The sequence below is a fragment of the Carlito syrichta genome, unplaced genomic scaffold, assembly GCF_000164805.1.
Source record: "Carlito syrichta isolate Samal-C Ts95f unplaced genomic scaffold, Tarsius_syrichta-2.0.1 Scaffold316252, whole genome shotgun sequence".
Taxonomy (NCBI): domain Eukaryota; kingdom Metazoa; phylum Chordata; class Mammalia; order Primates; family Tarsiidae; genus Carlito; species Carlito syrichta.
This window is the reverse complement of record NW_007260348.1, coordinates 1,347,645-1,364,840: the sequence shown is the minus strand read 5'-3', so window position 1 is coordinate 1,364,840 and position 17,196 is coordinate 1,347,645. Positions and strand designations below refer to the sequence as shown.

Here is a 17,196-nt window from a genome sequence, read left to right as displayed (position 1 = left end):
AGGGATAGGCACTCCACATGTTCAGAGAATCTCTAGCTACCTATATTTGAGTGCTTGGTCTTTCATTCATCCATATGAATGAAAAAAACAAACTCCAACAGACATTTGAGGAAAAACAGTGGTTTTCAAGAACAGTTCCAAGATTTAGTGAAATAGAACTGACCCTGAATGATGTAGAAATTCAGAACTTTGGTAATCTAAAAAAAAATTATAATAATTTAGAAATATTCAAAATAACGCATTTTTTTGTTAGAATAGAAGACAATACTTTAAGATAGGAGAAAAAAACTACAAGACATAGAAGATTAATCCAATTCAGGAGAAACAACATCCATCTAATAGGAATTTCAGAAGTAAAGACCTTAAAAAAAGTAGAGGGCAAACACTTTCAGAGTTAAGGGAAGATATGACTGAAAGTACCATGTAGCCAGGAGAAGATTCACATGGCCTGAAATGTTAGCAAGCAGGGGTGATGAGAGCCCTGAAAGGTGTCCAGAGAGTAGTAAACATTACAGTCACATCAGCACCCATGGTTGCTAAAGGACAGTGAAGCAATGACTTCAAAGATCTGAAGGAAAATAATCTCAACCTAACCCTCAAGTCAATGAAGCATGAAAACAAAATTTTCAGATTCACCATGTTTTAGGAATTTTACCAATCTCAGAACTTTCTAAGAATATTGCTCAGCCAAAAAAGGAGATGGGGTGTCTAAAAAAGAGTTCATCAATTTCTACTTTAAATACCAAGTATAAACTCAATAACATACACTTAAGTCATCCACTGGCTTTTTGGTTTTTTTTCCATTTCACTATGTATATTTTTCATTTTCTGCAAGTTATATTAGTTGTTTCATAAATACACGTCTTTTTATACATTCCTGTTTTACCATAATGGTTTATTTTCCTTCTTTTATTTTTTAAACAAACCTATTTTATAGTTTCAGAATTCTATTATCTCTACTTTTTATGGTCTTGCTTTCCCTCTATGTTCATAATGTTTTACTGTAAGTTCAACATTGTGAGGGGATTATTTATTTATTTGTTTGTTTGTTATGGGAGTCTTACATGTTCTGGGCTCTGAAAGTATCCCTTGGAATAGTTTTCATTTACTTTGGCAGTAACTTGTAGGGTCTCACCAGTCCCATGTCAGTTTTATATCAATTTCTAGAATTCTCTTGAAGCCTTCTATGTGAAGCAAGTTTGGGTTGCAATCCAACATGAGTGACTCTGGCCCCAACTCAGAGTTCTGAAAAGTCAGAGTATCAAGCTCCAGGCCCTCCTCCCTGTCACCACCATCAGCCCCAAAGCAAATATACAGTCTGTCTAGTCCCCGTTTTCAGCGACAGCCCCAGTTTGACACAAAGACCCGATTCCAACTCTCTGTCTTGTGAGGCTGGAGACCACATAGACTGTTCTCATCTGGGTAAAAAGCCCTGCCCTTTGGACTGCTGAGGGGTCTGCTCCTGCTTCAGACTCTCAAGTTTATTTCTTCTTTGTCTCGTACCTGAGATTTCCTCTCCTTTTTCTCAAACTCATCTATATACTTAAAGTTTGTTGGAGTTTTTTCTCCTGTTCTCCATCAAATCAATCTGCCATGTTGTAAGAAGTCTTCAAAGATATTAAAACATTTACATTTTAAAACAAATTACAATAATAGGAATCATCTTAATAAATAAAAACTTTTTAAAACTGTTAAACCATTAATTCTCTAACCCTGAGAGAAGTACAAATTTGGGCACAACTATCAGGAATAATAAAGTTTTAAAACAGGAGAGACAAGTTAGTAGACTTAGGATATCAAAAAGTATCATTTAACAGGACTTAGAAAACAGGAACATAGCTCACACCTGTAATCAGTAGCTCACACCTATAATCCCAGCACTTTGGGAGGCCAAGGTGAGAGGACTGACTGAGCCCATGGTCTCGAGACCAGCCTGGGCAACTTGGTGAGACTTCATCTCTACAATAAATAAAAAACTAGCCAGGAGTGGTGGCACACATCTGTAGTTCCAGTTACTTAGAAGGCTGAGGCAGAAGGATCACCTGAGCCCAGAAGGTAGAGGATGCGGTGGCCATGAGCATGCCATTGCACTCCAGCCTGGGCGACAGAGTGAGACTCCAACTCAAAAAAATAAAAGAAGAAAACAGAAACATCAATATGATTGAGAACTATGTTTCTAAAATTCCATTATTTGCACATATACTTACAAAAGCGTTACTTTTAAAATTAAGTAAAAGATTCCAATGGACTTATAAAACATTAGTCTTGGACTGATATAGTCTTAAGAATGTAAAATTGCACCCTTCTACTCCCCCTTTCTGTTTTTCCCCCCCTGTGGCTCTATAATTTGGATTTAAATTTTCATTCATATTTTTCATATGACACTAACAATATAATCTTCAAACAGCTCCTTAACAATAACAATCTGAAAAAGCAATAAAAAAAATCAAAACATGATTCTAAGCCAAGGATTTGTGGTATACGTTCTTTAACTTTGTTTCTTTCCTTTCAAACACTTGGTTGTGTTGCTCCCAGGTCAGATCTCTAAAGCCTCTCATTTGAAAGAATAGACTTCAATGTGCAGTGTATACCAAATCAAAGTCAATTGGGGGTAAAAAATAGGGTTGTAATGGATCGTGCAATGTCTACCACTTGTGACCCGACACAATGGCTCACACTTGTAATCCCAGCACTTTGGGAGGCAGAGGTGACAGACTGCTTGAGCCCGAAAGTTCAAGATCAACCTTGGGCAACATAGTGAAACCTCGTCTCTACAAAAAAAAAAAATCAAAAAAATTAGCCAGGTGTGGTGGCCTGCACTTGTAGCCCCAGCTACTTGGAATGCTGAGGTGGAAGGATTACCTGAGCCCAAGGGGTCAAACCTGCCATGACCCATGATCACTGTGATCATGCCACTGCACTTCAGCCTGGGTGACAGAGTGAGGTCAGTCTTTTTAGTTTCAGCCATTCTAGTAGATGTATAATAGTCCATCACTGTGGTTTTCATTTCCATTTCCTTAATGACTTATAATATTGAGCATCTTTTCACATGTTTACCTGCCATCCATATATCTTCTTGGTGAAGTATTTGTTCAAATATTCTGTCTATTTTGGGAAGGAGTGGTTTGCTTTCTTGTTAAGATGCAAGAGTTATCTGTGAATTCTAGATACAAGTAACTTGTTGAATACTCAACACAAAATGTAAATAGTCAAACTGCTGAGAACTCCTATCTAGCTAATTTTGCTGAAAAGAACATTACACCTCTACATGTGATTCACTCTACCTTCAAAAATAAAAAAAAGGTGATTTTTTTAAAATTGACATAAAATACTTTTTAAAAATGATATTCTTCGGAATTCATTTATATCTAAGTCTAATGAGCACCTTACCTATTCATACTTAAGACCACAAATTGCCACAAAGGCAAAATTTGCTTATATAGTACAATTTAGAATGAGCTCCAACTAAAAAGAACTAGCTTTTTAATAAAGTGTTAGTACTTCTGCTACCTAGAAACTAGTCAGAGGCTTCCAAGTGACTAAGTTCTCACTATACAATCATTATAGAATCTTAAAATCATAACACACTTCATATGGCTTCCTTTCTAGCCCCAAAACAACTCTTGCCTTTAATGATGGGCCCTGAATAGCTCAGGTGAAGACAGGAGGAAGGCATCTTTAATAATCAAACATCTTACTCAACAGAAGATTCCCTGAGGGCTTCCTTCGGAGCCTATTTATTCTGATCTTAGTGACTTTTAAGCCTTTCCCATCTAAAAGTTGTTTTTCTACAGGAGCAGATAGTATAAAATGTCAAACTCCTGATGCAGAACCACGAAACCTGGATGATGGTCTCAAACCTGCCAAAGAGTTTGGGCAAGTCAATTTACTCTCTTGAATCCTCAGTTTCTTCAACCATAAAATGCAAAAATGATTTCTAATATTTCTCCCAACACAAATATTCTGCTGGCTTGATTATGTAAGTGGGCTTCCTAACAGCTACACAGTGATTGGGTACCATGTGTCACAAACACTGAGCTGTGCACTTACCACATCATTTGATACCCACTTCAACTCCATGAAGAGTTTACTGCCATTATCCCTACTTTACAGATGAAGAAACAGAGGGGATTAAGGAACTTGTCCACAGACACCCGTCGATGGTCAGGACTCATGCTTTGCTGTCGCTACCACTAGCATCTGCACTCGGTAAACTGGAAGGAACAGCAAGTTGCTTCATGCCAGCCCACAGTCAGCCATGAGGAGTGATTACTGGCAGTCCGCTCCAAAAACACACATATGCTAAATATCAAGTTTAGGACCATTTGTGGAATTCTACATTTCTCCAAACAACTCAGTTACCCCTGAGGGTGCCTATCTTACATCAATGCATCAAATAACTTCCAATTACTGGCTTGTCGTACCTAATAAGAGGACTGCATTAAAGCCTAGACTCTTCTCACAGGCTAGCAGAGAGACTGAATTTTTAACCTGATTCTAAAGCACCTAAACTATGTGCTCTTGGGCATGTTCTTTAATATCTCTGAAGTTCATTTTCCTCGCCTACTTATCTCAAAAAGTTTATAAATCAATAGAGAATGTAGGAGTGAGATTCTGTAAACTGCCAAGAGGTTGACTCCCCTCCTTAGAATCCCAGAGGCCCTTTCGGTTTCTCACACAATTCCACAGGTCACTTTTTCTCCCTAGAATTTGAAGAAAGTCTTATTCCTCTTCAAAGTCTTCCCTGACATTTCTCCCTTCTGATTTTGACTAAGGGGGAAGGGAAAAGGGAAGGAGAAGGGGAGAAAGAGACTGACCAACTTCTGCAATTTAATGTTGCCCTAAGCACTCTGGAAAAAAAATACCTCCTGCTATAGTGTACTCCACCTGACTAGTTTAGAAAAGCCACACCAATCATCTGAGTACAACAATTCATAGAAAAATTATGTGATGAGAGAAACATCAGGGAACAATGCCATCCAACCCCTAATGACTACAGGCCTGGTTAGTCCTAGACTGGTCACCTACCTCTAGTGACTTGCTGCCTCCTTACTAAAGTCACAGCACAACTGGTATCACACTTATCCCTTAAGCCCACAGCCTCTTCACAATTACTAACCCTTGCTCTCGCCCTTGAAAGGCTCCTGAAAGCTAGGACAGCTCCCAGAAGTACGAAAGAAACCAGATAAGCATGGTTGGTTATCTCTTTCCAATCATCATGTTGATGAATAGATCTGAGAATTCCAGCCAAAGGATTCTTCCCACTGATCCCATGTTCTCCCATACCCTAACCAATACCCTAAGCTCTTGGTACTGATTCAAAAGCCCTGCACTAAGGAACACCTTACAAATAATCTTAAAGTGTTTTCCTTAGAACCTCACTCCAACAAGTCATGTTAAATCCCTGCTCAGTGGCAAAGTCTCAGCCCTCTCTCCTACAGTAGTGATGCTCTGCTTGGAATAAAGGATCATAAACCAACCAATCTTACCTGACCTGGCTATACCATTACCAGGCTGCCATAATGAGGCAGCCACCTGCACATTTCTGGGGATGCATTCAAAAGTCACTTTCAGCATTTCCACTTCTCTAACAGACTATTTCTGGAGTACTTAGACAGTTTCAGTCAATGTGCCCATAAATAACATGGGAACTGCAGGTACAGGCTAACATCTAACATGGACAGAGTCAAAATCTGATGACAGCTTCCAGTACCTATTTAACCCACTTTTTAAAAAGATATACATTGGTCGGGCGTGGTGGCTCAAGACTGTAATCCCAGCACTCTGGGAGGCCGAGGCGAGTGGATTGCCTGAACCCTCAGGTTCAAGACCAGCCTGGGCAACATGGTGAGACCTCACCTCTACAATTTAAAAAAAAAAAAAATTAGCTGGGTGTGGTAATGCGCACCTGTAGTTCCAGCTACTTGGAAGGCTAAGGCAGAAGGACTGCCGAAGCCCAGCAGGTCGACACTGGGTTGGCTGTGAGCATGCCACTGCACTCCAGCCTGGGCACTGGAGTGAGATTCCAACTCAAAAAAAAAAAAGATATACATTGGAAGAGGTGTATCTATCAATCAAATTAAAAGAGAAATACTGTCCTGTTCTTTCTACTACCTTTCTCAATCTGTCCTTCTGACTTCGAAAACATTTTTGTACATCATCTCTTTGTGACACTACAGAGGGTACCTTCCAAAAGTCTATATAAACTTGTATCTTAACACCTCTTGTGCAGTCAGCAACAGCTTCTGCTGCCCCTGCATTTTTCAGATCAATCCCTCTTGCTTTATCTTAAACAGTACTTAAGACACCTCCTCTCTACCTCCATCTGGATAAAATGCAAGCTCTTTACCTTGCTTTAGAAGACTCTACATGACATGGCCTCTTTCTAAATAATCATACTTCTGAACTTATCTCTTACTGATGCAATACATCTATCAAGACGTTTTTTCCACTGCTCGAAACAGTTTTTGAACTCGTCAATTTTTATGCCTTTTAAGTGCTTCTGCCGTTTTTCGTTTCACCTCTTTCATATTGGCAAAACATTTCCCTTTGAGGACTTTTTTCATCTGGGAAAACAAAAAAAATGAAGTTACTCGGGCCGGGCTTAGTGGCTAAGCCTATAATCGCAGCACTTTCGCAGTACTTTGGGAGGCCAAGGCAAGTGGATTGCCTGAGCCATGGGTTGAGACCAACCCAGGCAACTTGGTAAGACCGCATCTCTACAATAAATCAAAAAATTAGCCCGGCGTGGAAGTGTGCACCTGTAGTTCCAGCTACTTGGAAGGCTGAGGCAGACAGATTGCCAGAGCCCAGTAGATCGACACTGGGGTGGCCGTGAGCGTGCCACTGCACTCCAGCGTGGGCCACAAAGTGAGACTCCAACTCAAAAAACAAACAAACAAACCAAGTCATTCAGAGTGACATCAAGTGAATAGGGAGGGTGGGGTACCAGGGTCATGTGGTTTGGGGTCAAAAACTGCTGAACACTTGGCATAGTGTGGGTAGGTGCACTCATAAATCACTCATCATGAAGTGGGCAAACATGTTGAAAAAAATCGCCCCCCAAAAAATCACTGAAACTGAACACAGCCTCTCACAACATTAGCTGGTATACTGATGCCAGTGGGTTCCTAGAACACTTACCTAGCCAGTTTGGAAGCCTGAACTGCAAGGGGCCCACCTCCAAAAAGAAGGGATTTTTTGTGTCTCACTCATACACTCCTGTTCAGGCCATTGCCTCAATTTGAAATGCCTTCCCCCAAAACTCTATAAATCAGAATTTCAGTCATCCTTTAAGACCAAGTTCAACTTCCACCTCCTCCATGAAGTCATCACCAGCTCAGCTGAAAGTGATCATTTCCTCCCACTAGTCATTTGGAGACATGTTGCTTTTCCTTGACCGAAGAATAAGGAACTCCTTCTCTGCACCCTCACAGTGCCCAACACAAGTGATCAGTACATAATAAGTACTCATTAAATATATTAGTTCAATAAGTGCATGCAAATGCCACCAACCATCTTTACCAAGGTAAATAACAAACAGAAGGTGTAAAATGCCATTTTGGTTTGCCTTCGATACAACATATTTTAGCTGGCAACACAGGAAAAAACTACTCAAAACACATGAGTAAGGAAGAACCAAATTCACCCACCAATAAGGCAGAGGACTATGTGGACATCTGCTATGATCTTTACTCAGCTAAGTAAAAATTAGTTTTGTTGAAGTCAAAAAAAAAGCTTAATCAGCACAAAATTACAATGTGGTATCCAAAGTTAAAATGCCAAGGAGCAGCCGGGCTCGGTGGCTCAGCCTGTAATCCCGTGCCTTTGGGAGGCTGAGGTGAGTGGATTGCCTGAGCCCGCGGGTTCGAGACCAGCCTGGGCAGCGAGACCTCATCTCTACAATAAATCAAAAAATCAGCCGGGCATGGTAGCGCATGCCTGTAATTCTGGCTACTTGGAAGGCTGAGGCGGAAGGATCGCCACAGCCCAGCAGGTCGAGGCTGCGGTGGCCAGGAGCGGCCACTGCACTCCAGTCTGGGCGACAGAGTAAGACTCCAACTCAAAAAAAAAAAAAAAATGCCAAGGAGCTTTAAACAGTCTTGGGGCGACTATAATCAGTATCCTGTGTCTGGAAATAGTGATTAGGAATGGATATTAGGTACCCCAAACCCTCAAGTCTGGAAGAGTTAGGCATTTATGATACATGATAAATAGTATAAATGGCTATATCACATAATAAGTATGTGAGAGATATTATGAAACATATTCCCCTCTAAACCGGCACACTGTAATAAAAGAAGAATTCCTTTCTAAAATCATTTAGCTATTTTGTACTACAACTTAGAGTTCCCAACCACTGAAATATCTAATAAATATTCATTTTCAAGACAAAATAAATTATGATGTGGCTGCATATATATTGCCTTCTTGGTATCCTCAAATATGGAGTTATTAAATAATCCCACAGGATTGACAGTAGTGGGAATCTGCCTCGGAAAGGGGGGGCACCCTTCATCAGCAAGGGTACCTGCAGAATGAACATTGTATAACTAGCTCTGAACTGTACCCCACATCTTTAACATAAAAAAGTAAAAGTTAAAATAAATAAATAAATAACCCCACCTAACATATAAGTCAAAAATGTAGATTGCATTTAGCTTTTTCAACTGGACAACAGCTGTATTAAGTCAGATTCCTTGTCCTCCCAAAACAGAAATGAGCATCAGATAATGACACAGCTGAGGAATATCAGGACTGCACCTCTAAATGTCAGTCTCAAAGGAATACAATGGTGATGATGCTGATGATGATAACTGTAGCAAATAATTGCAGCAAACGCTTTTGTATGGGGATTAAATGAGGATGTATAGCACTTAGTATATACCAAGCATGACTCTAAGATCTTTACATATGTCAACTTATTTAACCCTCCAAAGAATTCTGAGACATATATCACTATAATCCCATTTTACAGATGAGACACTGAAGCACAGATAGGTTGGGTAACTTATGCAAGGTTACACAGCTCATAAGTTACAAGGCCAGGGTTCAAGCTCAAGAAGTCTAGCTCCAGAGCTCAGAGCATATTAACCACGTTCAATAGCCCTTTCCTGTCTAAAACCCAAGATATGCTAATATCCTCTTTATCATTGGTCTTCCACAGACACAGTTAAATGTTTTGAAACTCTACTTAAAGCTATTTGTGTGTTGATATAGTACTTCTTTCTAGAAAAATGCCTTCAAAATTGTATTACCCCAACAGGTTGAGAGCATGAGCTTTGTATTCAGGCAGACTTGGGTTAAAGTCCTGGCTCTGCTGTGTGAGTGAACTGTGATGGAGAATAATTACTTCACATTACTCATCTAGAAAACGGGGATAGTAGCACCAAGTTGCAGGGTTACTGTGTGAAGTAAATGAGATTTTGCATGCAAAGCACCTAGCATAGTGCCTGGCATACAGTAAATAATCTGGTAAATTAGTTAATATTTACTGTTACTAGTACTAGTTCTTCTATTCTAAATCTTCCTGTTTTGAAATGAAATGTTTTGCTTCTAATTTCCAAATGCTAGAATATGGTAACTAGATCAGATCAACACTAAAAATAAACAAGAACTAAGATAATTCCCAAAGTGAAGACTGCATTGTCTGAAAATCATTGTGGAAATATTTCTTAATAATATATGTTGATAGCCAAAAACAAGCACCAACAATAAATTAGTCAATACATACAACAATGGTGAATGTGAAAAATTCTTACTAGAATTAGTTAATTCTTAAAATTTCAAACATCAAAAGCTGAGAATTCTTCAAACCAAGAACATGACTTGAAATGATCAAGAATAGGCTAGAACAACTACAGCCAATATTTCTGAAATCTACACCCTGAGAAGATTGTTCTGATGAATAGTTAGAGCAAATGGGTTTCCAGAGGTAGGAAGGAAGTAACACAGGTGAAGAAAAGTACTCAGAAATCATGGTGTTTCATAACTTTTACCTAAAAGAAGGGAATCAGAAAACACTTACTAGTATCTGGAGTTTTCTCTTCAGGTCTGCCAAATAAAAATTCATATTTGGCCTTGGCAACATTTTGGGAATGTGCAGATGCATTGTTAACCCAAACAAAGGTCTCTGCCTGCAAAATAAGAACAAAACAAAGATATCATTTAAAATATATCATGAAACAAATTATCCAACAAGGAAATAGTTAATCAATTAAGACATGTACTTGATGGAATGCTATATAACCATTCAAAATGAAATGCGAACAGTATAACAAGAAAAAAAATCAGAGCCGGGCTTGGTGGCTCAGCCTGTAATCCCGCGCCTTTGGGAGGCTGAGGTGAGTGGATTGCCTGAGCCTGCGGGTTCGAGACCCACCTGGGCAGCGAGACCTCATCTCAACAATAAAATCACAAAATTAGCCGGGCGTGGTAGCGCATGCCTGTAATTCCGTCTACTCGGAAGGCTGAGGCGGAAGGATCCCCGGAGCCCAGCAGGTCGAGGCTGCGGTGGCCGGGAGCGGCCACTGCACTCCAGTCTGGGCGACAGAGTGAGACTCCAACTCAAAAAAAAAAAATCAGAATACAAAATGATCACTGCATGATTACAATTACAGAAAAAAACATATACATATACTCTGAATATCCTGGTTTAAATATATATATATGTGTGTGTACATAAATATATCTGAGTGTGTGTGTGTGTGTGTGTGTGTGTGTGTGTGTGTGTGTGTGTGTGTGTGTATAAACATCTATTGGGAAATCAGAAAAAAATTGAGAAGTTTGGCTTTGGGAAGCAGAAGTATGGTAGATTTTTTTTTAAATTACGTTTATACTACTTTTCTGCAAGTAAATATTGTATTTTTTTTTTTTCAAATGATTATCATTACCCACAGTCTGTAACAAGAATATTTCTTTGTGTGGGTTCTGTTAAGTATGCCAAAAAAACTGCAGTCTTTCCCCAAAAGGGATCATATTTTTACATAATCAGGAACACCATTCAACCAAAAAGGGCATGAAACAGAGTTGCCAGGCATTCCATATACACTGACCTAAATTATAGAACATCTGTCCCAGTGTTCTTTATAATTACTAAAAGTCCTGTATTTGAAATAAAAACTACAAAGGCTACAATGGAAGTGGTACATTATAATTCTGAATTCTAAGGCCTCCTTTCTGGCTGTTTTAGGCAATTGTCTAAAATCAGGAGTGCCTCCCTTCTCTGGCCAGGACTAATTAGAAAAAGAAGCAAGGAAAAAATTTCAAAACACAAAGAAATGTGACCTAGACCAGTTGGAGAGTCCTCCCGACATCTTTTTACTCTGAACTCAAACATTAACCAGGATCCAGACATGACCCTCACTGTCTTCTACCATGGTTATGAAACATCTACTTTTCTCATACCTGAGCAGCAACAACCATTCATTCACTTTAGAGGAGAGAAGTATGAAGGGTTTTATTAGCAACCAAGCAACTACTTCAAAGCAGAAAATTTTATGATTTCTATTATATCCTTTGGAGCAGAAATGACTGACAGTAGTGAGAAGACACCATCATAAACTCCATTATCCCCCTGCAGACACATTCAGTGGGCAGGCCCTTCTTTGTTCTTCAATATCAATATTAAAGAGCTAGCTTGCACAGTTTTCAGGCAATTTCTTAAAACAGCTCTACAATCACTGGTGCTCATAATGTGCAAAACGTATCTTTCTGAAAAAAAGTGCATACTCCTCTTGATGTTAACCACAGGTTGTTCACAATTATCCTTTTACCCAATAGAGAGCAAACGGTAATTTTGACATGTTTGGGCAGCCTCGGGCTGGTAAAAGAGGAACTACATCAAGGGGCTCCCATAATAGGTGTCCTAATTCAGGAAAGGCCCTCTGAGGACCTAATACCTGCAGAATGAAAAGGATAAGAGGCTGGGAAAGAACAGCAGCAACCAGCAGAGACATGGAGGCCAATATGCTATGGCCTTAGGGTATGAAAGGACAGGCTTACTCAGATAACTGAGAGAAAGCTGCCATGGCCACAGAAGAGTGAGTGAACAGGTAAGATTAGAGACTGGCAGGGAGAACAGCACCACTCATAGAAGAGACTGGAGCCAAATACACAGGGTGTGTAGGTCAAGGATAGAATGCAGCACTTTGATCAGTTTGATGGGAAGCCACTGAAGGGCTTATGTGTTACAGTGATTCATTTACATTTTTAAAAGACTGTTCATTTAGACTTTTATAATATCATGTGGTTGTTATATAAAAAATGGATTGGAGAGAGACAAAAGGAAGCAGAGACACCACTTAACAGTCCAAATGAGAGTATGTGAACTCAGAAATGGATGATGGCAATGGAAATAGGCAAAAGTGAATGAACTTCAAATATATTTTGTAGGGAAAATCCACAAGGCTTTCTGATAAATTGAATTTAAAGAATGTAGGGAAAGGAAGGAATCAAGGATAATTACAATGGATAACATTTACTAACCACTTACTCCATGCTAGGCACTGTTTTAACACAATACATGAAATATCTTATTTAATGCTCAGAACAGTCCTATGAGGTAGGTAGGTACTATTATCATCCCTGTCTCACTGGTGGAAAAAAGGAGGCAACAAGCAGGAAACTAATTTTTCCAAAGTTATACAGCTGCTAAATGGTAGATCCCAGGTTCGAATCCAACCAGTCTAAATCCAGAACCCATGAAACTGAGGATGACTCCCAGGAATCTGGTTTGAGCAACTGAATGCATGCACTGAGATGGCAGAGACTAGAGAAGGAATACTTGGGCTTCCAGGTGTCCCCCCTAAGGTCTCACTAAAATGCCAGAAAAGAAAATTTTAAGAGAAGAAATCCATTACATTGGTGCTAGAAAGCAAAAAAAAAAAAAAAAAATACCACCCATGAAACAAAAGCTTTTAAAAATTCTAGGAAGATAATTTTTGGGCTTAGAGTCTCAATTTAAAGCTTAAAAACTGTTCTCTAAAGAAAAGTTCCTCTTGAGCGAAGATTGTTCATCTCAAATCCACAGCAGGGGACTCAGGTTGTCCATCAACTGAATTCTGGAATTCTGAAGTTGGGGCTTGGGGTGAATTAACATCTTCACTTAAGCTTCACTGAACTTACCTTAAACTCAAAATTAGCAATTTTTCTCAAATATGAATGTAGGCAACAAATCACAGTATTAGTAGCAATAACTCTAACTTTGCCACCAACAGAAATCAGTCATTTTCACATAACAGCTACCGCAGAATTCAAAATACCATTTATATTCATTCCTAGTCTAAAAGGTAGTAGTTATTAGACCCATCACTAAATCTTGTTATCAGTAAAGAAACACATATACTATCATATCAAAATGTAATATTCTGGTAGCCATTATAATTGGTTTCTTTTGCAGCTCTATGCATTGTATGTAATTTTAAAGCACTGTTCTGACAGATCCAGAGCTTTACCAGGATGCCAAAAGGGGCCACGGCACAAGAAAGATTAAGAGACTTTTCTTGTCCTCTTTTTGTTCCTCAAATGCAGCTCCTGAACCATTACTGGCTTATGTAATAAGCTGAGTGGATTATGATCAGATTTTTTTTAAATAAATAAGTTTATATACACATACATATTTAATAGAATAAAACTGAAAATAAGAGTAGAAAGCATACAGTAATATAAACATTGTTATATAAAACTTCTAAATTGCGTGTGTGTATTGAGTCATTATTAAAACTACTTCTCACCATAGGTCATGATCTAAACTGTTTGAAACACTTTGCTCTAAAGTAGTTCTCAAACTTTGGCATGATTTAGCATCACCGCCAGCCCTAATTAAAATACATATTTCTGGGGTTCACACTAGAGTTTCTGACTCAGTAGGTCTGGGATGGGGCCTGAGAACTTGCATTTTCTAACAATTTTCTAGGGTGATGCCAATGTTGCTTGGTCCAGGAACCAATGTTTGTCATACTTCAACTGTGCATGTAAGCCACCTGAGAATCTTGCTCAAAACCTATAGTCAGCTGGTCAAGGTGAGGCCTGAGATTCCACATTCCTGAAAGTTCCCAGGTAATGCTGATCCACAGACCACCAGTTTGAGTAGCCAGGCTTAAAGGCACTAAAGCTTGAAGTGAAGCAATATTTGATGTATACAGATTGTGTATACGTTGTGTACAAATTCTCACAGGGGAGAAACATTTTTTAAAAGAGCTGCTCTACCCAGAAGTAAAATACACTAAAGGGCTCCACTTAACAAAGCACTTGATACTTTGATAATTGTGAGGGACCCTAAAACCCAACATTCAGGCCCAAATCAAAACATTAACACTCTCCCATCTTACTAAGTGAAATAAAATTCCTTCTACTAACATCAGTTATTCTTGAAGCTGTGAGCCCCGTGATATATCCTGACTATGCCAAGGCTTATAAATCTCTACCTATCTTTACAATAATGTATGCAGGTCTTTGAAAAATTGTACTTGAAATAATCAGCTTGATGGAAGACCCACACAATCCAGGCTACTACTTTTTCCTTCTGTACTACTAATTGAATAAAATATACTCTTTTGTTTTATCACAGTTGTTTTAAGAACATAAATCTCATTAGGAAACATAAAATATGAAGTAAACAGCAGATAAACTGATGATCGAGTACTTGAACTTAAATCCCAGTTCTGATACTATCCCCTCAATCTCACACAAATGTTAGGACTTCAGCTTCCTTGTTGATAAAAACTGTTTCTTAAGGTCCCTTCGAATTCCAAAGTGTGGGGGTCCAGCCCCTCAAGGGTTGTGAGATTTTCTGAAGGAGAGACAGATAGGCGAAGGACGAAAATATTATACTCGGACACCTGCTTCCTGAACAGATGGCATTTAATGTTTTTGTTTAGATGTTTTTGTTACTTTTCTCTTATCTTGTAGTGTTTGTTTTTAAAGAGAACTTAAAAGAAGCTTTTAGTAATGTTTTTTAGGCCTCTCAAGGTTGCTTTCTGTTTTAGCTGATTGATTATAAAAGTGTCTGATTAGTATATTATGAGTTTAGTGAAAATTTACTTTATAAATGTTAACTTAGAGTTTTAACTATTGAATTAAGTAAAAACCTTAAAGATAATCTTTATTTTAAGTTAGTGAAAACAGTGTTATAAATCATCTACATAACTCCTATATAAGTGTTAGAACTTATAATGAATACATAATGGACTTACTATCAACTTGTGCTTCTAAAAATCCTTATGTCTAAACACTAAACTACATAATTCTAAATCAAATGAGTGAATATACTTATATCATTTATTACTTAAGCAATATCTAGTAACTTATAACCAAGTGAAAGAAAGTATTTTTGATGTGTTTCAGAGTTTAATTCTTGTATATGTTAGAAAAGGCCAAACAGCATAGTGGGAAATGGAAAAATGAACTATGACATTTCCAGGTTAGCTGTGAGTACTTCGCATAAACATGCCATTTTCTTCCTCCACGACTGCACAGAATTTCTTCAGCTGTACCAACAGTAAAGACGGAAGACAGAAGGGCCTCAGCTGCCCCGACTTGCTCTGCAGCTGGGGGTCCTCGGCACACCTGGACTTTGTCAATCAGGTGGGCCTCCAAGGCTGGCTCCCAACACCAAAGCATGATGAGTCTTCATATTTCTGAACCACCTTCACAGACTCTTCATTAAGAAGCAATAACGCAAATATTTTCTTTGTGAAAAAATTACAACGGCGTGAAACCCAAAACAGATCCCAAATTTAGAGATTCAAGCCTACTATTAAAGGGATGAAACAAACAATATCTCAACCTTACACCTGACATGGCTTTTCAGGGTCACAAAAAATTTTACTTACATTATCCAACTCACAACATGTTACTGATAATTACCATTTTAGATGCAAGAGAAATACTACTGATGTAAAGTGATTCTTCTTTTTAATTATCTAGCTAAAAAAATCAAGATGACAAGGTTGTCTAGCTAAAAAAAAAAAAAAATCAAGACAACTTTGTAGCAGAAAGCTACAAGTAAATGTGGAAGTAAAAGTAATTTCCAGTTGATCTGGAAATGGCATGATAGGGCCTTAGAGCTGGGGTGGAGATAGGGTTAAGAGTAAAGTTTGAGAAAGGGGACATATTCCTTCATTTATTATTATTCCCAATTATTTCAAGTTCAATATGAAGTTCAGAAGATCTGAAAGCCTCCAACTTAGGTATTATAAAGAGAAGATTAAAAGCTAAATTAAAGACTACAAAAATAATATTTTACAATCACTCAAAACTAACACTTGATTCCAGCTTTCTCACTCCACACTTGATCTTGTTCAATCCCATCTGTTCCCATCACCCAACAGAAGCCAGGCCCATGGAAACAGGACCTGCACTAACTCAAGTGTAGGCAGGGACAAGAAGCTCAGTGTTAATGCTGCAAAAGGCAATAGGTAAGTGCTACGGGGTGTACTGTGTCCACCCACCAAAATTCACAAGATGCAGTCCTAATCTCTAGTACCTCAGGTATGACAGTATTGAGAGACCGGGTTTTCAAAGAAATAATTAAGTCAAAATGACATCATTAGAGTGGGTCCTAATCTAACATGACTGCTGCCCTCATAAAAAGAGGATAAAAGAACAGAGACATACAGAGAAAAGACCACGTGAAGACACATCTGGAGGCCAGGTTCGGTGGCTCAGCCTGTAATCCCAGCGCTTTGGGAGGCCGAGGCAAGTGGATTGCCTGAGCCCACAGGTTCGAGACCCACCCAGGTAACTTGGTGAGACCTCGTCTCTACAATAAATCAAAAAATTAGCCAGGCGTGGTAGCCTGTGCTTGCAGTTCTGGCTACTTGGAAGGCTGAGGCAGAAGGATCACTGGAGCCCAGCAAGTCAAGGCTGCGGTAGCCGGGAGCATGCCATTGCATTCCAGTCTGGGCGACAGAGTGAGACTCCAACTCAAAAAAAAAAAGACACATGGAAAAGGTGGCCATTTGCAAGCCAAACAGAGAGGTTTCAGAAGAAAACAAAGCTTGCAACACTTTGATCTCGAACTTCCAGGATCCAGAACCATGAGAAAATTAATTTGTGTTGTTTAAGCCACCAAGTTTGTGATATTTTATTAGAGTGGCCTAGGAAACTAATACTTTAGGGAAGGCTGAAAGATTCGAGAGCAAAGGGATGTCATCTGTGATAGGGAACTTAAGTTGCTCTCTTTTTTTTTTTTTT

The 17,196-nt window shown here is 38.9% G+C and overlaps 1 protein-coding gene across 1 annotated transcript in view; it reads right to left on the bottom strand.

The window, feature by feature from the left end:
- Positions 1 to 11,957, bottom strand: part of LOC103276590 (PH and SEC7 domain-containing protein 3) — a 61,332-nt gene extending 49,375 nt beyond the window's left edge. Inside the window, exons 1-2 of the mRNA XM_021706966.1 lie at positions 11,775 to 11,957; positions 10,028 to 10,136 (exon numbers count right to left, since the gene is read on the bottom strand). Coding sequence (XP_021562641.1) covers positions 10,028 to 10,136; positions 11,775 to 11,957 — 292 coding nt within the window. The remainder of the gene's footprint in view (positions 1 to 10,027; positions 10,137 to 11,774) is intronic.
- Positions 11,958 to 17,196: the final 5,239 nt, after the last annotated feature.